Raw genomic sequence first — 22969 nt, 5'->3', positions numbered from 1 at the left:
ATTTGTGGTACTATCGAAGCTTTTATTCTCCCATCTATATTTGTGTGAAACGCAGGATGATTAGAGAGTCATCTTCTAAAAAGATGGCGTGGAAAATCTGTGACAAAGATTAGGTGAAGCCAAATACAGGAGTTATGGAGTAGCTTAATTTAGTAAATTGATGACTCTAAATTACCCGTAGGTGTGAATGTGAGTACGAATGGTTGTTTGTTTGTATGTGCCCTGCGATTGGCCGGCAACCGGTTCAGGGTGTACACCGACTCCTGCCCGATGATAGCTGGGATAGGCTCCGGCACGAAAACCCCACAGGTTAAAGTCGCCTCCCGTGATAATTGTAGAATTGGCTGACAAGTGTGAAAAGAGCGTGTGGGAAAAAAGGCTGGATCGTCTTTATTAGGAGCGTATACATTGACGATTGTGTCAAGTTTGTTCAATCGTGTCGCCTGCATAATTATGCATCAGCCTTCTGGATCTGCTACTGTACTAGTTATTGTAAAAAGTAGTCTTTTACGAACTCGTATGGAGACTCCTCTTTGTCTACTGTCATAAAAGGCCGAGATAGCCTGAGTGAAATCGGAGTCAACGAGGCCTTTTCCTTCTGACTCAATAAGGTGCGTTTGAAAGTTAAGTGTGACACATAGTGGGTGCGTGGATAGTCATTTTAAACAGTTTGGGCACTATGCGTTCTTTGTTGGGTTTTTTTGGACAGTTTTCAGATTTATTTTTTTTCTTATTGTGTTGACAAATGTTATTTAGAGAGGGTGATATAGTGTGTGTGTGTGGAAACAAGCAGAGCAGGAAAACAGACCGATAGGAGTGAGAATTCATGCTGGTGGCACACGTGATTCCGTTTTTGTTTTGTTTGTCTAAGCAAAAGCGGAAAGAATGAAACAAAATACAATACGCGTTTGACGATTAATGACAACAGATCAGAAGACGTGCTCGTGACGTCGGCATCGCGAAACAGTTGGCCGCCGACAACTAGCCTCTCGCGGTGATCCTTCATCATCGGTTAGGTTAATTGAGGACTCTAAATTGTCCGTAGGTGTCAATGTGAGTGTGAAGGGTTGTTTGTTTATGTGCCCTGTAATTGGCTGGCGACCGGTTCAGGGTGTACCCCGCCTCTCGCCCAAAGATAGCCGGGATAGGCTCCGGCACGCCCGCCACTTTAGAGACTCGGCCTCGACTCCCAAAAGTATCGGTCTTGGCGGGTTCCGGTCTCAGAGAACGCTGTCTTGGGCACAACACTAATTGGCACTGAATCTTCGTAGAACTACAAATCTTTTATTTCAAATGTACTTCAAGTATTCTTTGTATTTGATGACACAGCAGATAAAAGCACAAAGTACAATTATTTGAGTGACACCTAGCGGTGACCATTGCGCGCGCACACAATGACAATCTTTCAACTTTTATTTACCGAGCGTTGCTCTGTGTAAAACAACTGTGGGAGAAAAATGTCTCACATGACTGAGACTATGCCCGAATATAAAATGAGGTGTGAGTGGTATTACTTTCAGAGGACTTTTATCCCTCGTGTAAAAGAAAGGATACATTCGACTGTTACCAAAAAAGTGTGACAAATAGGAGGCGTTCTTCGCGGTGTATAATGTCGTGTTTGTGAGCGATTCAGAGAATGAAAGCGATTTTTCTTTCGTGTCCACGTGAACTCGGATTCTCTTAAGTTTCACCGGCGGCTTCCAGGAACCATATGATTGCGAAAACATTCTGTATTTATCATCGCGAAATCCAATGCTGGATATGTGCATGATACCTGGCAAGCCAGAGTCCTCCCACGCTAACCCAAGTTCCCAGTTAGTGTTGTCTCCCACATCAACATCCCAGGAGTGCGTTCCAGGGGCCAAGGCAGAACTGCGCACACCGTTCCACTTAAACCTCTCTGGATTCTTTGGACGCTGCTGTCCAACTTTAAAACTCACACTAGTCAGATCTTCTGACAGACTGAGTTCTGGACCGGCCGTGTTTGGGTCCAGAATCACGGAACTGTAGGAGACCTTCTCCTTCATTCGCTCCCACACGGTGAACTTGAGATTGCCCACATGTTGGACTTCGTTCAGCAGAGCTTCTTGCATCACCTTGTGCTCCTTGGGCAGCTCTTGGATTTTGATGTTTGCAACCTTGTAGTTCTTCATGAAGAAAACGTGGTCAGATGTCAGCTGCTCCTCTGTAGTTCTAATCACATCTGAGAGCACGGCCAGGTCTCTGCTGAGAGCCTCGATCCTCTCCCTTATCAGCTTACTCTTCTTCTGCTCTTCAACCCTCACAGCACACAATCTGGCCATCTCCTCAACCTGCAGGAAGGAATGAAGCTCCTCAAAATTCTTCTTAATCTTGAGTTCAACCTGGTCCCGCTGGACCTTGATGTACACTGCGTGTTCACTGTAGTGTTCTCTAATCTTACTATACTCTTCCAGTCTTATCTTAACGTTCTGCAGGTCTTGATGGAGTTTCTCTCTGTGACCTTGCGTCGCTTCATCGAGGGGACTGAACTTGTGGCCAGAGTGGATGTTTGACTCTTTGCAGATGATGCACACAGACTCCTGGTGGTCCAAGCAGAAGAGTTTCAGTTTCTCCTTGTGCAACTTGCAGATGTCCTCTGACTCCGCAAAGGCTTGTGAATAGGCCTCGCACACATTCTTCAGTGCCAAGTTTGAAGGTACATCGATCAATCGACACCTTTTCCTACAGACTGGACAATATTGAACGCCTTTCTCCTCCCAGCACTGCTCCACACACGAGCGACAGAAGCTGTGACTACACGGCAGCATGACGGGATCTTTAAACATCTCGCAACAGGTCGGACAGCGGAGATTGTCTTCAACGTGACTAGCCATGGTTCCTCTGAAGACACTTTCGGTCTCCCCGCTTTGAACGTGGGCTTTTTGTTTTCACACTTCAATCCGTGACCGTTACGCCCCACGCGGCCTCGGGTCCCGTAGGCGCAGCATCAAACGAGACCGTGCGGTTATCTGTGATCACACAAAAGTGGTTTATTACGACTTGGACATGGGTGGAAAAAAAGAACATTTCGATTAATGATAACAATTAGTCACACAAGTCAAGCAAACAAACAAACAAAAACATGAACTTTCACCATCCTGCCATCTAAACCAGCAGCGTGCAAGTGGGGCAGATAGAGCACCAACCCCAGGCACTAAATTCAGTGTGTGAACTAAAGGCTTCTTTATGCTCACACGTAATTGCGGCTATTCCGCGACCAGTTTGCCCTTACACTCAATCTGCTTGTTTTAGTTTGTGGCAATTTAAAGGACTTTGTGCAACTACAGCCAACATTTTTACATTTATCACTTAGGAAAGGTCTTTTTGCCACTTCCGGTTTTCTGCCAATTCATGCGATGTTCGTCGCCTTTTGATGACGTTCAGGTCGGACGGCGTGAGCGTCCATACGCTGCACTCGTATCGTACACTACCTATATCCACATTTTATATGATTGATATCCACATACCAGAGAGGCCTGGGTCGGACTCGACAAAAATCGCAATTGCACTATTCACATTGGGAGAAAAATTAAATAAAAAGAAAATAAGAGAACAAAAAAAAGCCTGCTCCGTGTCGAACTGAGCAAACAAATCGGTATTGACCTGCATTGTGCACATAACCTAAGGCTAACATTTGGGTAAGGATAAAATAGGAAAGCGAACACAGCAGTTGTAAGCGTTCAACTCCGTGCGTGCTGGTAACTTTGCAGTTGTTGAACTCACGTGTTGGAAGTCGCCTGAATTCGATGAATGGACTTGAGACGTGGTTTCACCCTCTTCGCGTTCAGGGGACGACAAGTTTTTGTTTGTACCACAGTTAACGTTGCAGTCTACTTGGCCGAGGCAAAACGTCGAGTCGCGGCAGTATTGAGGACCGAAACGCGAAGCTCGTAGCAACGCTCCTTCTTCTGGTCACATGAGCAAGTGGGCGGGCACTCGGGCTCTTGGCGCGAATCGTGGGTGCGTCCCATTTCTCCAGTTTCCAATTCCCTTGTCACCTCCTGAATTGGACGCTCCCTCGCAACTCGGACTCCGACCTCGACCCTCTCAGCTTCACCCGCGAAAAACTTCCTTCCGAATGTGGCAAGACAGTTTTCTTTTCCCCCTTTCAACGTCAAAATTCACTTCACCAAAACAATGATTTCTAATATCAGGCTTCTTTGCGGAATGGATGACGTCAGTAGGATAAAACATCAGCCAAAGGATGAATGATGTGTGCTTGTTTTCATGCAGTGTGAAGAACGCGTGTCCTTACATGCAAGGCCTCTGCAAAGAATACCACTTAAGCCTCGCGTTGCGGGAGACACAATTATTTTTCATGGAGCCACATGGAAAATTTCAAGTTGCGAGATTATAAACTCATTGAATTTGTAGATGTTTATATTTCACGCGAGATATGTTTTCTCCAATAGAAATATTTGACAAATTCAATAAATGAAATATCCACCCACCCGTTCATTCTCCGTACTGCTGAGCATCACTCGGGGCGGGGAACACCCTGGACTGGTCGCCGGCCAATCTGCGGACAATTTAGTCTTCAATTAACCTACCATAAATGAATCAAATTCATCATTTTCAATTCATCTTACATATTTAGACCATGAAAGAAAAGCATCTGGGGAAAAAAAATGCAACTTTGTGTTCATCAGCAGACTTAAGTTGTTTTTTTTCTCAATGATTACTCCACACGCAATCTTTTGTGACTTTGGCTTCAAATAACGGACAGTGCTCGTTTCCCTGACAGTCTTATACGAATAACCGCTAGCTTATCTTTTATTTGGTTGTCATTGTACTTTGTGCTTGTAGCTGCATTGAAAAGTATCAGTGTGATTCGCCTGATACTGCGCAGAGAACATGCGCAATATATTGGAGAGGAAATACGCAAGTTTGTTTCAGTGCGCTGCGGGAGACATTTCCAGTTGGGTGTTTGCTCCCTCGCCATACGCGGCACGAATGAAGCGAAGCAATCACGTGCGACAAAGACAATAATAACACCTTCATCGGTTCATGAAACCAGGTTGAGTGAGGCCACACGAGCCTGACTTGCTGTGGAGAAACTCAGCCGCACGACCCCAAACCACGTATGGTAGTAGAATTCTTTTAGAACGCAAAAAAAAGGGAGTCTTTCTAGAACTTTCTCCCATCTCCCGACTGCATCTCTGGAGCTCAGCCACAAGTGATCTTTGGGTTCTTCTTGACCTCTCTCACCAATTCCAACCTCTCTCTCTTCTCCCCCGATTGCTCAGTTTGCTCTCGGGAGGGTTCTGGTGGTCCCGAACGGCTTCCATTTCAGGATTATGGAGGCCACTGCGCTCTTAGGAACCTTAAGTGCAGCAGATTTATTTTTGGTAACTTTGACCAGATCTGTGCCTTGCCACAATTCTCTCTGAGCTCTTCAGGCAGTTCCTTTGACCTCATGATTCCCCATTTGCTCTGACATGCACTGTGAGCTGTAAGGTCTTCTGTAGGCAGGGGTGCGGCTTTCCTCATCAAGTCCAATCAGTATCATCAAACACAGCTGGACTCCATGAAGGTGTCGAACCATCTCAAGGATGATCAGAAGAAATGGACAGCACCCGAGTTCAATATGTGAGTGGCACAGCAAAGGGTCTGAATACTGAAGGGAATATAGAATACTTTATATTCTAAAATGTAATTCTAACTAGTTTGGAAGAGAATGTGTATTGGAGTATAGGAATATATTGCAGGAAGGCCCCCATCGGGGGGGTATTTGGAGACAGATGTCAAGGAAGAAAGGAACTGCGGGGGGGCCACTATAAACATTGAATGCAGGCGACACCTGGAGCCAGATCAGATGGTCCGCAGAACAACGATGACGTCAGATTACGGACCAATCAGACGACAGCGATTCCATACTGGCCTGTTTGAAACGTTGTATCAAGTCTGGGGGTAGAGTCAGATAGTTTTTTTTTGTTCGACTACTTTATCCGCTAAGGATAAGATGGGGTAGTTACGGACCCAGAGCTCTGCAAATGTATAGTCTCCTCCGTCAGGAATAAATTGGTTGGTTTTTAGACATTGTTGTTCTTTCACGAAAACGAGCACGCTTGGAACCACGGGAGTTGGGAGATTTTAAAACGCAGGTTCCTTCAATACTTACGGCTGTGTGATATTTCAGTTTTTCGTTTTTCATAAATCAGCAAAAATGTCAACACTTCTGTTTTCTTTCAGTCAATATGGGGTGCTGTGTTTACATTAAAGAGGAAACAAAATTACTTCAATGATTTTAGCAAATGGCTGCAGTATAACAAAGAATGAAAAATGTAAGGGGGTCTGAAAACCGACTGTGCACACACACACACACACACACACACACTGCCACCACTTGACTTTGCTCCCTGGTAAATGTCATGTTTTGCTACTATGTCTAGTGTTAAGAAGCCAACCAGTGGCAACTTAGTACTATTTACGTTGAGATTGGTACGATTATTCTTCTCCGTGATGAGTCAAATGTTGGAACTGTTAAAACCGGCAACGTGCGGATTGGTCACAGAATGTTTAAATGAATGCATGTAGACGTTTCAAAACCACTTTATTATCAATAAAATGAAAAATACATGAAATAGTGACAGGTTGAAACATTAATCAAACTCCAGTCGCCTGCTCTGTTTAGTAGCAGAATGGATCTTCTTCTGTCTGATTCTCTCTTTGCTCCTCTTGTCCAACCTGAAAAACATTTGCCCCCATCGAAGCTCCTTCAAGGTCACATTGACAAAAATCAGACTTTAGCGTTTTCCCAAACAGTGGTCCCATTTTACAGGCCGTGTAAAAGAGTCTGGCATGCATTCCAATCGCTGACCAATTACAAGCGACGATCCCCCCCAAGCTGAGAACAATAGCACACTAGCCAACGACTTCAATACCTTCCACTGCAGATTTGAAAAGGACACTGGGGCGCCCCAAGGTTGTGTCCTCTCTCCGCTGCTCTTCTCTCTCTACACGAACGACTGCACCTCAACGCGCCTGCCTGTCAAACGTCTGACGTTCGCAGATGACAGCACTCGAGTCTGCATATCGACAGGAAGCGGAGCGGTGCGGTGCGACGACGCAACCTGGAGCCGAACACGCTCAAGTCACGATCGTGGACTTCAGGAGGCATCCTTCGCGCTGTCCAGCTGCCTCGTGTCAACTGTCGAGACCTTCAAGTTCCTGGGAATTACAGTCTCTCAGGACCTTAAGTGGGCGACCAACATCATCGTCTGTCATCGTACTCGAGCGGCTCCAACTACCGGAGACAAATTCCTTGTGTGTTTTGGTGTTTTTGGACATACTTGGCAAAATAAAGATGATTCTGATTCTGATTGAAGAAGCTGCAGAAATTTCTGGCAAGTCCCGGTATTTAGTATATGTGACAATAATCTCCTAACGTCTTCATACGAGGTGTGCCCAAAAAGATAGATTTCAAATCAAAACTTGCCACACGTTGATGCACTGCTGGAAGGATTATTCTAGGATCCTCTGCAGCCCCAACGTCACGGCTACCTTGTCGTCGTCGTCGTCTTCAAAACGGTCTTATCTTATCTTTGCAGACGCACTGCTTGATGATCAGGCCCACATTGAGGGGGAAAAGTAGCTTGTAGTTTGAAATATATGTATATTTAGTGACACATCTTACAAAGAAAAACAACCAAACCCGGCTACATTTAGCAAAAAAAAAAAACACCTGGAATCTCCCAGAAACGTTAATAAATGTGTTATGATTGGATGAAACCGAGGTTGAACCTTTTGGGCCATATGTTTACTCATCACCAAAAGAACACCGTACCTTCATTGAAGCATGGTGGTGGCAGCATCATTGGTCAAGGTGGAGTGATTTATGAACAGTTCCAAATACTACAGAGTCAGCGTTAGCACAAAAGCTTCTCGAAATTCTTCTCGAAAACAAAATCTGAACTGTATTTGGGGTTGCACTTTCAATTATTACAGTTGTGTGCTGACTTCGATTCAATTATTTAACATAAATCCTACATAGATAATAATTTGGAACACAGTGTATAAGCGCGGCTATATGAGCAAATGGTGTGAAAGAGTTACCTCGATTTCCTGAGGGCGATCTCTTCTGGCGTGGCCTCGTGTGGTTTCTCGCGAGCTTCAGCAATAATGGCTGAGATCTTCTGGAAGCAGTCACTGACGTTTCTGTGCTGGCTCCTGCTCAGCTCTGACGTCACCAACAACTCGCCAGCCTTGTTGATTCGATTTTTGTTCTGCACCGCAAGCATTCGTTTAATTACAGGTTTACCATTAAAGTTAGAGAGCAACGATCACGGTGCTAGTTTTCGTAAGCTAACCTTTTCCAGGATTTTCTGTCGCACGTCCTCTGGGATCCAGTCTGCAGTTAACACGTGGAATCGGATCTCTGTTTTCGTGTTGACTGTGGGTTGAAATTGCCATTGTCAACTTGGAACCCAAAGAAAACCGCTGTTGTTAGTTTGACTGTTTTGAGGACCTTTATTGACATGCTGACCACCGGGACCACCGCTTCTACTGTAAGACACGGTCAGACGGTCTAAAGAGAAGGAAGTGTTCATAAAAAGTAAGGGAATTAGAAAGAAAATATACTCGTATGGCACATTAGTTGTTAAATATTTACCTACTGGAATGTATACTTGGGCATCCTGAAAGAAAAAGGTCAAAATAAATGGAGTCATGACATGTTACAATTGTATGCACTTTGCAGTTACACGTGATTAGAATGCCTATTCTTCCTTCCTCATGATGTGGTGCTTCAAACAGGACAACCCTAAACAAAACACTTCAGCTTGGTGTATACTGTACACAACGCGGCAACCCAAAGATGAGAGCTCATTGACGGCATTCCGTCCTACTTCGTTTTTTTAAGTGCTTGTTTTGCGTTTAGAACTACAAATGAGTCTCGGGGCCACCCTGAAAAGAAAAAGGATGACGCTATAAGAGATGAAAGTCGCATTATTACAACAATAAAGTTTTATATTTTCGAGAAAGAAAGTCACTGGTTTAATCTCGAAAGTCTACAACTTTTTTTTTTTTTTTTACCCCCCCCTCAAAGATATACAACTTTATTGTGCTAGTACTGTCACTGTCAAAAAACATACTTTCCCCCCCCCCCTCTAAAATATAGGATTTAACTATCGTAATTTGACATAACGTTGAAAATATTTAACTTTCTGTCAAAAATATTTAACACCCTGAACTGGTCGCCAGCCAATCGCATTGGTACATTCCAATGAAATCCAAGTAACGTTAACTAATAAATCAATATGAACCCTTTTAACATGAGTTAAGTACAGTTCAGTTTTATTTGACTTTTAAGCTCAATACATTTGCATTACATTTTTTAGAACTGTTTGTTTGCAAACATTTAGGTACTGTTTTTATTTAACGTTTATGTGCAATACATTTTAATTGAATCATTTTAAGTAGAGTTTTTTAATTGTGCGATATGTAATCGCAAACTGCATGATGTTGTTGACAAAATATACATTTTAGAGCTTCGTATCTTTTTAGGTGGCACTTGGTGTAAAACGTTTCGGAGCCACTGGAACCGCAGCAAGCTGTTTGACTCACCTGCCCATTGTGTGACCCTCGGGTTACATGGGCAGCGTTCGGCTGGAGACTCGTTTGAACACGCTGACGTTTTACCGGCTGCGGAATCACTGTTAAGCGAGCGCGGACATTCCCGCAAAAAGAAAAGCAGCGTCGAGCCACGGAAGCCGCCATGATGCTACGACGTCACTGAAAATGACGACGCTAACCGACGTGCCTACGTTGTGGCCATGTTGCAGGGGCGACGTTTTTTTTGGTTTTTTTTTTATCAAAGGCAATCCATGGACATTGAAATTAAGTCGTAACTTGCTCATTTCTCAACCGATTTTCATTAGATTTACTTTTTTTTTTTTTTTTTGCCAATGCCAGCGCGTGTATCAATACAATGCATAAAAAACTATGAAACGTTATTCCCAGTTCCCTTGTTGTGGTTGTACAGCGTCGTGCACCACCGAATGCAGCACAATGTGACGGCGTCTTTCCTATTTCAGTTTTCTTGCCGTCCACACACACGGAATTTGCTTACAACTTTGCCCCTACTAGCTTAATATCGCCGTAGGCACGCAGCTCAAAAGGGGACGGCTCGTATCTGCTTCTAAATTCATATCTATGAGTTACCTCTTTCCACATACCTCTCGTGATAAAATCAGTTTTCAACCTGAATAATTTCTTACGTGGAATTGACGATCCCCCACAAAAAAAAGAAAAAGAAAAATCACCAGATTAATGTCAATAAAAGTAAAAAATAAATAAATAAAAGTAAGGTTCCACCGAGATTTGAACTCGGATCGCTGGATTCAGAGTCCAGAGTGCTAACCATTACACCATGGAACCTACAGTCGTGTGCTGGAAATGGTTTACCAATATCTCAATAGAGGATGTGCATCAGCGACCAGTACAAATCGAGGAGGCTGTGTTATAGAAATACTTGGAGGAGGCGCAATAATAATTGTGGGTTGCCAAAAGAAAAAGCCAGAAGCGGAACAAATAAACGATGCTCTGTTGCGTAGGGTTGCTCCATCCGGATGGACACGGACTGTGGGCAACAAGTCTGTTTATTTTGCCATGAATTTTAATTTAGTTACCATGAATTTCTCGAAACAAATCCGTTGGCCACGCAACGGAGTAATATATATTTTGTAAAACGTCAAAACTAACAGTCTTGTAATCGATTTAAGTCGTTATCTTTCAGTAGGTTTATTTTTAGTATATGTAGCTAACATTAGAAGATAAGAAGCTAGTCACGTCACATCAGCAATTCCACTAACCTCCATTAATCACATTAATGGCATTATTTAATGTCAGCTAAGCACGCGGTTAGTGGCATTTGACCTGCGTCGAAACGAATAGCGGGATGTTTTGACTATCACCACGATGGTAAACACCCAAGACTGTGTTATCTGTTGAATTCTAAAATGGCGTGTAGAGACAGGAATCTCGAGCTCGTGTTGCAACGCAGGAAAGGTACGATGTGGCAACACTGATTTGCTTTCAGGAAGTGGAGTCATGAATGGCCCCAGATTCTTTTTAGCAGTCTGTCACTCGTAGTCAACATTTCTTCTTTCTCATCTCAAAATGCCTGGAATGGTGGCTTTTGGTCGTCGGTGGGGGATCGCCAGTGATGATCTTGTTTTCCCTGGAGCATTCGAACTGTTCATCCGCCTACTTTGGTATGTATGAGCCGAACTTGTTAGTCAAATAAACAATTCTGTTAATTGTAACAATACTACTCTTTGGACTCGTGAATGTAGTTATCACCTTTCCTTCTCTGTGCTCATATCTCCATTTATGTATTGTTTTCAATTAGGTGGATTGGCACCATCGTCCTGTACACTAATCACAAGGGCCATTTTGATTGTAACGGGAAAGGTGTTCTTCACATCTACCTGATTGGACTGCTAGTGGTGCTGGCACTTATCATTCTTTCACTATGTGCCATTGTATACGTCAGTGCTCAAGGTAAACCACATATCATAACTCCACATTTTTAATTAAGGCAGCAGTCCGGTGATGATGTGTTTAACACGTCTGCCTCACAGTTGAGAGTTCCCGCGTTTAAATCTCAGTTCGGGCTCTCCAATCTGGAGTCGGTCATTTCTGGGTTTTCTCCGGGTCCTCAAAAAACACCCATGTTAAGTTAATTGAAATATTTACATTGCCCATAGGTGTGAATGTGAGTGTCAACTGTTTTTCTACATGTGCACTTCGATTGACTGGTGACTAGTCCAGGTTCTAGCCCACCTCAACTGGGATAGGCTCTAGCCCACCGCCCAACCCAAATGAGAACAAGCGGTACAAAAAATGGCTAGATGGACAATAATTCAAAGTTCATTAGTCATAACAATGCATTCCTGCAATCTTTAACATCATTGATAGTTTGAGAATTGCCTTGCACAATTGCTGTAAAAGTCCCATAAAACCACTTCAAACTGCACCTCCAAAGCTTAGAGAGCACAGTTCTTCGGAGGATTCCATCCATCCATCCATTTTCCGTGCCGCTTATCTTCACTAAGGTCACAGGCGTGCTAGAGCCTCTCCCGGCTAACTCTGAGCGAGAGGCGGGGTACACCCTGAACCGGTCGCCAGCCAATCGCAGGGCACATAGAAACAAACAACCATTCAAATTCACATTTACACCTACGGGCAATTTAAAGTCTTCAATGCAACCTACCATGCATGTTTTTGGGACGTGGGAGGAAACGGGAGCAGCCGGGGAAAAGCCACTCGGGAGCGGGGAGAACATGCAAACTCCACACAGGCGAGGCTGCGTTTGAACGCGGGTCCTCAAGACTGTGAGGCAGATGTGCTAACCGGTCGCCCACCGTGCCGCCGAGAGGATTTCAATTGAATCCAAACCACAAGTTAAGTAACAGCGCGTGAGTGGTTCCGTACGGTGGCTTTCTTAATAGTATTCTTCCGACACACAAATTCAGCCGTTAGTTTCCTTGGCCTTTGCTGCTGTTCAGTTAATTCCATAGATGTCTATTTGTGCCTTCAGGTACCATAACAAACCCTGGGTCACGACGCTCCATGCCTACCCTGGTGTACCTGCGAGCTCTCCTGTACCTCCCCGAGCTGGTGTGGGCCAGTCTGGGGGCCGTGTGGGTGTCTGATGGCGGCAACGGTTGTGACCCTGCGACCGTGGGTGCTGTCATCGCAGCGGTAGTTGCCAGGTGGATATTGATCCTTTCGACATTCTCCGTCCGGTTGTGCTGTAAGAGTTCTTTTGACGAAGCATTTCTCCTCTTACAGTTGGATCATCCTGCTCTTCACAGCTCTGGGCGTAATATTCGTCTTTGACCCATTGGGAAACCCTCGGCCTTCAGCTGCTGCCACGGAGCCACTGGGCGTGCGACATCTAGAGAGCGGCGGGGGAACTCAGTTCCTTTCCACAGCGCGCTCGCTCGCCGTCAAAGTGTGGGAGAGCAGGCTTCGACTGATGTGCTGTTGCCTGCCGCAGGACGAAAGCAACAGAGCGGCTTTCTCCAGCATCTCGCAGCTCGTCAGCGGATTCTTCTCTGTAAGGCCCTTCCTTCACGTCTACTAGCAACTTCCCCCCTCAAAGAGAAATGTTATGGAAGCGATATCAAATGAGAGGGTATTTTTTTAGAGACCGGGAGCAAAAGGCGTACAGACAAAAGCAGCAAATTGCTATTGCTAGTGTTTGCCGTTGTGCAAACGAGTGTGATGTGATATGACTGACGATGATAGGAAATACTAGTGTGAAAAACACTTCTACGCCATAAATACAAAACAATCAAATGAAAACCATGAAGTATGGGGGTAACTGAGCGTGCCTTCTTGTGCCCCTGATAACTTCATAACTTTTAAATATCGTATTTCCTGAACCCATATCGAAATATGTGTGTGATGCAGGACACAGACTTGGTTCCCAGTGACATTGCTGCCGGTTTGGCTTTGCTGCATCAGGAACAGGACAAGATGGAGAGAAGCAGAGACCCAGATGTCACCATAGATCACAGTCCATCCTCTCCCATTGTATGAATTGTTTTGTTTTTTTTCCCCCGCTTGTTAACCAGCAGATTGCATCCAGATAACTCATACAATTACATTGTTCAGCTACGCTTATGGTAAGCAGTACATTTGTTTTTTTGCAAAAATTGAAGGAAGAAGATCTGGAGTCAGAGTTGGAGAGAGCGGTCCACTGTATGCACTTTGCTGCTGCGGCCTATGGCTGGCCTTTATACATTTACTCCAACCTTCTCACTGGGCCCTGCAAACTTAGCGGAGACTGGTAGAATACTGTTGTCTTTTTAGTTGAATCAATAACGTCTTCTACGTTATTTGGCATTTAGAAAAAAAAGCTTTCATGTGTCAGCTGTAGCAGTCGTGATGCTGAGTATGACATTGTTGGGGGAGACCACCTCGGCTGTCATTTTTCTTCCATCCTGCAAAGCACCGGATTGCAGTACAGAGACTTCATTCATGTCAGCTTCCACAATCAGGTAGTACCCAATTTTCCCTTGATTACGACGGAGACGGCATTCGCAACTGTTAATACACTTAAGTCGTTCAAACGTTTCTGTTCATTTTGCACGCCAAACGTCGTGCTTTAGATATACGAGATCCCCTTCTTTGTGGCTCTGGATCACAAGCGGGAGTCCATTCTTGTGGCTGTGAGAGGAACACTGTCATTGAAGGTGAGTGGTGTCACATGACTGCAGTCGACTATCTTTGTTGGATGATATAAGCAATTGTGGCTACTGTTGTCTACGTTTTTTCTGGGACATTTGGTGTGGTGTGAAGTGATTTAAAATTGTAGGCACATCTTTTAAATGCAAACAACCATACCGTTTTCCAAATGGAAAAGGCTTGTTACATTTCAAAGAGGTTTGTACAAGCCTAAAACATACACATATTATGAAAATGAACTTATTAATTGCCTCTGTACAAATTAAGGGCGGCTCAGCTAAGTTGTCAACATAAGGGTAGTGTAGATTGTGTTTGGCGATGACGCGCGCCACACTTGATACTCTAGTTGGCAAGTATAATTCAGAGGCCTGTTGATCAAATGCTCCTTCCACGAGTCAAAACGCATTGTAATCTGTATGGGCGGAAACTTTGTGGGGGTGGGAGTATATTGTGAAATTAGCTTGTGGTGACTTTGTGCGCGTGCCATTTATTTGCAGTCTGGATGTGAATGTGTAAACATCTCCTGCTCTGGAGGGAGTCTCCCAATAAGTCTCCAATAATCGTGCATGCAAATCAGTTGCTTTTCGGCGAAATTCGACGTTTTGAACTCAAAATAGGCCATCTCCGTGAATCGTACACATCCGATGAGTTCGCTGTCGTCAGAGACTGTTTCGTACTCCTCGAACACTGGCAGCTTGATCCGTTCCACACATCCACCATCCACCATCCACAAACAGATCTAATTGTGAATATTACTCCGCGGCGGACTAATATGCTGGCGCATCGGCCTGAGGTCCCGCCTGTGCGCTTGACTTTGGATAAGTCACAGGAGTTGAGGAGACCAGAAAAAAAACACTTCCGCCGCTTCTGCTGTTAAGGAGTAACGGTACTTTTACTCCATTACAATGATCTAAATGTCGGTCGCTAACTTTTATTGATCAATTATTGCTTATTTATCAACTATTTTGTGAGCGAGACTACGACTTACATCTGTTTGCTCCAATCCAGTTTAAGTGCTCGTGACGTTTAAGTCTAGTTCAGCAATCAGACGACACAAGAAAGTCACATGACCTCACGTCTTCTTCTATTGGGCTTCCCAATAGTAATTGTGAAAAATGAAGTGAAACAGACAATGATTTGAGTCAGTTCTTTTCCAGAATGAGAGCGCTTAAAGAGGAGGATGCTATTCATGTGGCACAGCTTGAAGTAGGCATCAAGTGCAGGTGGAGATGAGCCTGGCTCAAGTTGGAGGCCAGAACAAACAAAAAAAAGCAAAGAAATGAAGCAAATTGAATTTGAATCCTAAACTTATCCATCAACATGTACTTGATCGGTGTAAATAAATGTTTTTGTGTGTGAAGAACATTTGTTTATTTTGCCTTATTGTACTCTTCAGAGTCTTCCAGATTGCTTATTTTATGTTAAAATCAAAAATATTCTCTGCAGGAGCTCGGGGGATCCACCCAGACCCGCCCGACAATGTTTGTTTTTTCTGGTCACCTTTTTCATGCCTTTTGTTTTTTGCATGTCTGACTAATACCACAGAAGTCTGTAGAGGTGTTGCTTACTGCTTTTGCAAAAGGGTCGTAAAAGTCATGACATACAGTATAGCAACATAGCTGCTCCTTTGGAAACACTCCACTGGTTGCATGCTCTCGCTCTGCCACCGGGCGTCATGGTAATGGAAGCTGGATCCATTATGCATTTGCATAAGGCAGACATGCTTCCCTGCCCCCCCAAACCAAGTGATTTGTAATTCTTTGCCCTTAGTGTATTTTGACAGACGAATGTCAGCAACCTTATACTGAGACACTTGGGGGGGAAAAAAAAAAAAAATGCTTGCGTATCCTTGAAGATTAGTCACTAGGGTTCTCTCAGATCATGTTGTGAGGTAATACCTTTGTCCCGCTTGTAGTGTTGTTCTCCATTTGAACAGATGACCTTCGTGTATAAATAGTGTTCACAGAGACCTGAAATGTCAATTATTCAACAATAGAAGTGGGAAGTGAAAGTGTGGGTATTGTGTGCATTTACTCTTCATGAGTGAATGAGGCTGAATAGTACATGTAATTCAGTCTAGAGTAGGGGCCCATATTCTCCCATTTGCAAAAGAGAGAAAAGGCCAGATATGCTCTGCGGGTGGCCCAACCTTAAAAAGCTGGCCTCCCACGTATGAAGCACTTTCACTCTTAAGCCCTTCAGAGGCTCCTGTAGAGTAAGTCAAGCACCCCGGGGAAGGGAAACATCATATTGCACTTGAAGTTTGCAAGTTCCAATACATGCCACACGTAATCACGTACTCACAAGAAACTTCCTGAATGCTATCAAATGTATTCTAAACTGCTGCTTGTGTTTGTCTTTTTCTTACTGCAGTCTGAGGCACTGAGCCAAGATTGGCATCAGCCAATGTGGCGCCCGAGGGGAGATTTTACATGGCGTCCCCCTCCACCAACAATTTACATACGCTTGCAAAAACATCAAATAGCAATAGTTTTTCAAATTGCCTTTCATGTATGAGATAACATGTCACACAATTTAAAATATAAAATCGACCAAAATAACAAGGGAAAATAAGTTATTGTGAACATTATACACAAATGTATCATTTTTAGAACATCAAGCTTCCAGCCTGAGATGCATTCATTTTTCCAATTTTCTCCACCACAAATGAGGCTGTCACTTTTGTTTTCAACTTTTTCTTAGAACATTAAATCATGACTGTATTTCCATGTTCGTATTGCCCTTTAATATTGTAAAAGTACATGTTCCAGAATTGACAGGCGGCCTGAGCTGTGAAAGACCTGCCCGCGCCTCTTTAGTGTTTCTGCGGTCATTCACAGCTTGTGCATGGTGAATGTCTGAAAAGTCCGGATGGGAAAATATGGACAAATGAAACGTGTAAAAGTGCAAGCACTTAAAAAATGGATGAATATGGCCCTCTGTGCATTTCCCTGTGTCTGCCCGAAAGGATGTCCTGACTGACCTTTCTGCTGAATGTGAGAACCTGACCATGGATGGCGTGACCGGAGCCTGCTATGCTCACAAGGCACGTTTCCAATACAGCACATTTCTTTCTCCTGTTCTTTCATTTTACAGTTGTTGAATGCATCCTTCTTGCTGGTTCTTGCAGGGCATCAGCCAGGCTGCGTCTTACATTTACAGGAAGCTGGTCAACGATGGAATTCTCAACCAAGCTTTCTCCATTGCGCCAGTAAGTAGTTCTGTATTTGACCTCTTCTAATTTCTCACAACCCAAGTGAATACACAATTCTGTTTCCAAATCAATATTTTAATCATTAGGGAGATAAATATTATGCATGTGTTTTGTTGTTTTGCATGAGTACAAACTGGTCATCACTGGTCACAGCCTGGGTGCTGGCGCAGCTGCAGTGCTGGCCATCCTATTGCGCAACTCCTTCCCTACCCTGAAGTGCTACGCCTTTTCTCCACCAGGGGGACTCCTGAGGTTAGACAGCCCAGTCCGCTTCCCTGGTTTTCAATGCAATTGATGAAGTATGAAAGAGTATTTGAGCCACTCTGATAAATGGAAAAAAAATGTAGGCCTTTTGTGTTCAAGTTCCAAGCAGGTGCACTACATGTTATTCTTGGAATTATTGGATTGGCTGCTGGATGTTCAATTCATTTTCCAAGTTAATTTTGCCTATAACATAGGAGTTGAATTTTCATCCCATATATTAAACACGTGAACAAAACATTGGACTACTGTATTCTGAAGTGACCTATGAGCACTGATCTAAATCTTATTAAACATCTGTGGAAGGAGCTGCAACACGGCGTTTGGAGAAGGCACCCTTTAAACCTGAGACAACTGGAGCAGTTTACTCACGAGGAGTGGGCCAAAATACCGGTTCGCAGTCACAGATTGCAATGATTGCCTCAAAAAGTTGGGCAACAAAAACCGTACCGTCATTTTTGTCCAAAGCATTTTTAGTATTTATTTTTTGATAATTTGGTTGGTCCACAAAAATAAAACCATTACTGTATTTTAATTAATTCGTTTTCAATACATGTATTAGTACTTTGGTCAGTTTGAGGTCTTTTGGTGAAAAATGTAAGTTTTTTTGGTTTGTAAGGGAAGGGTACCAACAATTTTGTCCATGTGTGTATGCAACTTTAGAGGCTGCACAGGTAAATAACAGTAACAATTTAGCGCAATCACGGAAGATTTTTTTTTTCCAAATAGAATCAGAATTTCTGCTCATGAGGATGGATGCATACATTTGACCCATTCTTCTGTATTCATTTCATCTACAGTAAGGCCTTAGCTGATTACTCCAAGGACTTTGTGGTCTCTGTTGTGCTGGGAAAAGACCTGGTTCCACGGTAGGTATTTCACTACCATAAGTACTTTGATTAGTTAATCGGGTTTAATAAAGACTTATTACACTGACAACATATTTGTTGATGTATTATACCATTAGTTGGATGAACTGTCTGCCATAGAAGGTAAAATCGGCCGTTAGTTCTCCAAAAAGGCCTAAATGAATGTGCTGCGCTGTACAGACTTTTATAGACTCGTGTGTAATGGAGTCGTACCATTTTAGCACTGCCCCGCGAGTACATGCAAGGAGACAAAGAGGCCTCACAAGCTAACCTTTTCTCAGTGCCTTGAGCATTGTCTCGTGTCATCATTGTGACTTTATTCTGTCTCTTCACCATTTTATTGTCTCTTTTCCATAACAGATTGAGTCTTCCCAATATGGAGGATCTGAAACGAAAAATACTCAAGATAGTCTCAAATTGCAATAAACCCAAAGTAAGAACCACTTCAAGCATTAATACTACAGTTCTTACTATTACTTGTGCCTCAGTGTTAGCTGACTGTGTGTGTCTTTTGCAGTACCGCATCCTACTGCGGGGATGCTGGTACGAACTGTTTGGAGGCAACCCGGATGACTTTCCCTCTGAAATGGAGAACAGGAGGGAGGAGGAGCTTAGTCAGCCCCTGCTCGGCGAAGAATCACTTTTGATTCACCACTCGTCGTCCTATCAAAGCCTGGCGTCGGACGACTCACCTGTGCACACTCTGCCGCACATGCCTCTCTTTCTGCCCGGACGTGTTCTACATATCATCGAAGATGGGCCCACACGCAGGTCACTACTAAATCATCAATGCTCTTCGCTGTTTATTTTCTGGATTCATGCAAGATTTGCATACATTTACCATAATTTCTCGTGTATAAAATGGGTACAGTTCTTAAAGAAAACATGAAGGGCCAGGCGAAACGTATTTAATTTTATTTTCATGGAATTCAAATTAGCCGGCACGGTGATACTGGTTAGCACATCTGCCTCACAGTTCTGGGGACCGGGGTTCAAATCCCGGCCCAGCCTGTGTGGAGTTTGCATGTTCTCCCCGTGCCCGTGTGGGTTTTCTCCGGGCACTCCGGTTTCCTCCCACATCTCCAAAACATGCGTTGTAGGTTGGTTGAAGACTCTAAAGTGTCCGTCGGTGTGAATGTGAGTGTGAATGGTTGTTTGTTCGTATGTGCCCTGCGATTGGCTGGCAACCAGTTAAGGGTGTACCCCGCCTCCCGCCCGAAGATAGCTGGGATAGGCTCCAGCAGCCGCGACCCTAGTGGTGATCAGCGGTAAAGAAAATGGATGGATGGATGGATGAATTCAAATTAAACTGTCAAGCATTTCAGAAAAGTATTATCATTAAACAAAACATAACCATAAATGATGGCTGTTGTTCAGTCATCAGTCATATTACAAAAACAATATTTCACAAATCTGCCAGGGTATGTAAACTTATGAGCACAACTTTACATTATATGCAGTCATACATACCCCTGTCATATTGGAATGAAAGTGTAGGCTACACCTTTTTCATAACCTCTAGGTGGCGGTGATGTATTGGAATGAAATTGTACAGCTTTTTCATAACCTCTAGGTGGCGACATGTGTTTATAAAATGTGAAAGTTTTTTCCATTTTCCCCTATAACTATGTATAAAGCGAACTATTGACATTTGACGCTTGTTTGGGGGGGGGGGGGGGGGGGGGGGGAAATGTGCATTATACACAAGAAATTCTGCTTTCATGGAGGAATATGGAAATATGAGAATATTAACTGTCAATAGGTTAAAATTCAGAGGATTTGGACAGTTTTAAGCCAAACAGTCTCCAAACGATTAATTATCAAATTAGTTTTCGATTAATTTGCAAATCAATGAGGTGTCCGTCCATTGATTGCTGCACCTCTACAAATATGCCTTAAAAACATCGTTGTACGTATGTTAGCGAATCTCTCGAGTTTAGCTCAGTAAGCATCTAAAGCAGGGGTTTTGAACTTGCCGGGGGCAGCGTCGTTGTTATGATTCCCTGAGAGGGCCGTTCTGACTGAAAACCGTATGTATGTCACCTCATCATATTAAAATATAGACACAATTACTCTTGCAATAGTTTTTTATACAGTATGTATTGTTGTTAACAATAAATGGATCAGAAGTCGTGGAATATTGTGACATGCAAATCTTTCACTAAATATCTGCGATTGAATAGGTTCGATTTGTGTTAAGGGATTAGGTGAAAAGATTGTTTCAATATCTGCTAAAAGGGAAGAAAAATTGCAATTTTTGCTATATCGACTTATCGTTTGATGAATAAAATGGACTGCGATAGTTTTCCGGACTCGAAAGTTGGTCATTGTTGTGGTGAGCCGGCGTGCGTATCACACCGTCAGCCGACGGGAGTTGGACGGCCGAAAATTGACTTCTGATCCGTTTGGCAAAAGGAATGTTTCACCCCTGTGGGACCTGTTCATTCCAATTGAGGTGTTTATATGCAGCGTTTCATTTGGTTTGGGCTTCTCAACCGATGATAATTGGAATAGAAGGCTCCATGTAAACCAGGCTGGTCTTATTTTTCATGATTTCAGAGGCATTAAAAAACTATCGTTTATCGTGATAGTTTTTGGGAAAATATATTGTCTTTGAACAATTGATATCGTGACAGGCCTACTCACAAGTGTGTTTTGCGTTTTGATACTGAAATAGAACTTTTGGTAACATCTCTGTCTTGGCTGCTCAGTTGAATATGACCAAAGCCACAATGAGTTGACATCAGTGTTATTAAAAGAACAAAACGTCTACCCAAACATTTGCTACATTTAGCCTCAACGTGACGAGTTGTTCCCCGCATCGGAGTCTATCACTAATGCACGCTACTAACGTAGTAGTGAAGTCACAATTACAGTAAATATTTGTATTAAAACCACTTTTAGGTTATACATATAAAACATCCATCCATCCATTTTCAACACCGCTTACCCTGGTTAAGGTCGCGGGGCGCTGGTGCCTATCCCAGCGGCCTGCGGGCGAAAGGCGTACTACACCCGGAACTGGTCGCCAGTCAGTCGCAGGGCACATGTAGACACGGACAACCATTCGCACTCACAGTCACACATTCCCACCGAGTGGGAACTGAACGCACGCTGCCCGCACCAAAGTCAGGCGAGTGTACCACTACACCATCAGTGACTACATATAAAACAAAAAACTGTAAATACAGCTGTAAGTAAGTGCACCTACTACCCACGAAGGACATCGCGTGCCATTGTTAACCTTGAGATGCCGTATCTCTATACAGTCGTAAATCGAAGACCTCCGATGCATGGTTCAAACGCCTCAAATCTATATTTCAACGGATTGTATTTTGAATGTATTTATTTTTTCCGAACTCGCCGAATAAGCATTCCCTTTTCCCCCAGATCCTGTATCTCGCAGGTCCGATACCGTGCGGAGTGGTCGAATGAAATGGCATTCAGGAGCATCTTGATCAGCCCGAGGATGCTCGCGGATCACATGCCAGATGTTGTGCTCCGAGCTCTCAAGAGCCTGACCAGCGACAAGCCCTACTCGCTCTGCCCGTCGTCCTCAGACCACAGCCAGCACAACGTTGTCTGAATGTACTCCACAAGCAGGCCTGTCACAATCGAATCCCGTTCCATTTGTAAACGAGGCCGTCTGTCTGTGTCCGAAATCCTGTTCCTACGCCTAGATTTTCTGCGGCACTGTTCTTAACAGATGTAGTGCAACGCCACTGTAGTTGTAATCAGATAAGAAAATGACTTTAAGAAAGGCACATTGGGGTTCTTTTTTTATATTTGCACTTTTAATCGTTTAATTCTGATCGTGCTTCAGTTCCACGTTTTTTGTGTTACTGTGCGAGTCTTATCGGCGTGCTCTCTGAATATGCGTTATGTACGATATTTGACAGCGTTGTATCCATCCTGTATTGTGCGGTCTGTGCGGGTGACGTATTGCTGCCGGCGACTGCCCCGGCCGAACGCCGAACGTGACCGCTTGTCTTCCTCGTTGGTTGGGAATGATCAAGGGCGACAGTATATTAGGGGTAACGTCAGTCTGAAAGTGTAAATGTTGCATCTTCTTTGTACAGTAATTGTGATGAGTGTTTTGCTGTTTTGAGACGTCAGGGTGAACAGTGCCTATGCTTTCGGCAGAACAGGGCAGAATTTCTCCAACTGATGTTCAGTCATACGTTGGCGCAAATAGCAAGACTGAACAGTATTGGAATCTGTGCAGACTGACATAACCGTTGACCTTTGTTCCCCCTACCAAAAAGACAGTACAGTATTAAGGTTTGAATCATCTGATGAATTCACCTTCGAAAACATATCGCATTGAACTCCATGATGCAAATAAAAGCTTTTGCGGAATGTACGCCACTGACATCCGTTTCCCGCCAGCTATTTGAACTCATGAGAA

The 22969-nt window shown here is 43.7% G+C and overlaps 3 protein-coding genes and 1 non-coding gene across 6 annotated transcripts; 1 reads left to right on the top strand and 3 right to left on the bottom strand.

Moving 5' to 3' along the window:
* Positions 1 to 1270: 1270 nt before the first annotated feature.
* Positions 1271 to 4059, bottom strand: LOC133469572 (E3 ubiquitin-protein ligase TRIM35-like). Its single transcript, XM_061756801.1, has 2 exons — positions 3745 to 4059; positions 1271 to 2990 (listed from the first exon to the last, which is right to left on the bottom strand). The coding sequence occupies exon 2, from the start codon at positions 2853 to 2855 to the stop codon at positions 1413 to 1415; it is 1443 nt and encodes a 480-aa protein (XP_061612785.1). The 5' UTR covers positions 2856 to 2990; positions 3745 to 4059; the 3' UTR covers positions 1271 to 1412.
* Positions 4060 to 4461: 402 nt separating this feature from the next.
* mrpl58 (mitochondrial ribosomal protein L58) lies at positions 4462 to 9819 on the bottom strand. Of its 3 annotated transcripts, none has more exons than XM_061756803.1 (6): positions 9586 to 9819; positions 8633 to 8657; positions 8489 to 8548; positions 8331 to 8413; positions 8077 to 8246; positions 4462 to 4540 (listed from the first exon to the last, which is right to left on the bottom strand). In XM_061756803.1, the coding sequence occupies exons 1-6, from the start codon at positions 9736 to 9738 to the stop codon at positions 4477 to 4479; spliced, it is 555 nt and encodes a 184-aa protein (XP_061612787.1). In that variant the 5' UTR covers positions 9739 to 9819; the 3' UTR covers positions 4462 to 4476. The 3 variants fall into 3 exon arrangements, 2 of the variants coding, with proteins under 2 accessions (XP_061612787.1, XP_061612786.1); XR_009785735.1 differs by lacking the exon at positions 4462 to 4540 and adding an exon at positions 6558 to 6708 and having other exon boundaries at positions 6906 to 8246; positions 9586 to 9814; XM_061756802.1 differs by lacking the exon at positions 4462 to 4540 and adding an exon at positions 6558 to 6708 and having other exon boundaries at positions 9586 to 9814.
* Positions 9820 to 10326: 507 nt separating this feature from the next.
* trnaq-cug (transfer RNA glutamine (anticodon CUG)) lies at positions 10327 to 10398 on the bottom strand. The gene has a single exon. It is a non-coding gene; the product is annotated as a tRNA-Gln (tRNA).
* A 160-nt stretch (positions 10399 to 10558) lies between these two features.
* daglb (diacylglycerol lipase, beta) lies at positions 10559 to 22933 on the top strand. Its single transcript, XM_061756800.1, has 15 exons — positions 10559 to 11234; positions 11372 to 11523; positions 12563 to 12737; positions 12817 to 13084; positions 13441 to 13563; positions 13692 to 13819; positions 13904 to 14030; positions 14142 to 14225; positions 17186 to 17263; positions 17348 to 17429; positions 17557 to 17683; positions 18493 to 18561; positions 18922 to 18994; positions 19079 to 19332; positions 21952 to 22933. Exons 1-15 carry the CDS (start codon positions 11140 to 11142, stop codon positions 22145 to 22147), a joined length of 2031 nt encoding a protein of 676 aa, XP_061612784.1. The 5' UTR covers positions 10559 to 11139; the 3' UTR covers positions 22148 to 22933.
* Positions 22934 to 22969: the final 36 nt, after the last annotated feature.

This window comes from Phyllopteryx taeniolatus, chromosome 19, assembly GCF_024500385.1.
Source record: "Phyllopteryx taeniolatus isolate TA_2022b chromosome 19, UOR_Ptae_1.2, whole genome shotgun sequence".
Taxonomy (NCBI): domain Eukaryota; kingdom Metazoa; phylum Chordata; class Actinopteri; order Syngnathiformes; family Syngnathidae; genus Phyllopteryx; species Phyllopteryx taeniolatus.
The sequence above is the reverse complement of the archived record's forward strand: the minus strand, read 5'-3'. Positions and strand labels throughout refer to the sequence as shown.

Bases quoted from the DNA above. Each gene is read 5' to 3' on its own strand.
- LOC133469572 (XM_061756801.1), bottom strand. From the start codon at position 2,855: ATGGCTAGTCACGTTGAAGACAATCTCCGCTGTCCGACCTGTTGCGAG.
- mrpl58 (XM_061756802.1), bottom strand. From the start codon at position 9,738: ATGGCGGCTTCCGTGGCTCGACGCTGCTTTTCTTTTTGCGGGAATGTC. The intron at 8,658-9,585 runs GTGAGTCAAACA...TTTTTCTTTCAG, and splicing joins GAGGGTCACACAATGGGCAG to GATGCCCAAGTATACATTCC. The intron at 8,247-8,330 runs GTTAGCTTACGA...CTTGCGGTGCAG, and splicing joins GACAGAAAATCCTGGAAAAG to AACAAAAATCGAATCAACAA.
- daglb (XM_061756800.1), top strand. From the start codon at position 11,140: ATGCCTGGAATGGTGGCTTTTGGTCGTCGGTGGGGGATCGCCAGTGAT. The intron at 12,738-12,816 runs GTGGATATTGAT...CTCCTCTTACAG, and splicing joins ATCGCAGCGGTAGTTGCCAG to TTGGATCATCCTGCTCTTCA. The intron at 17,684-18,492 runs GTTAGACAGCCC...TTTCATCTACAG, and splicing joins CCACCAGGGGGACTCCTGAG to TAAGGCCTTAGCTGATTACT.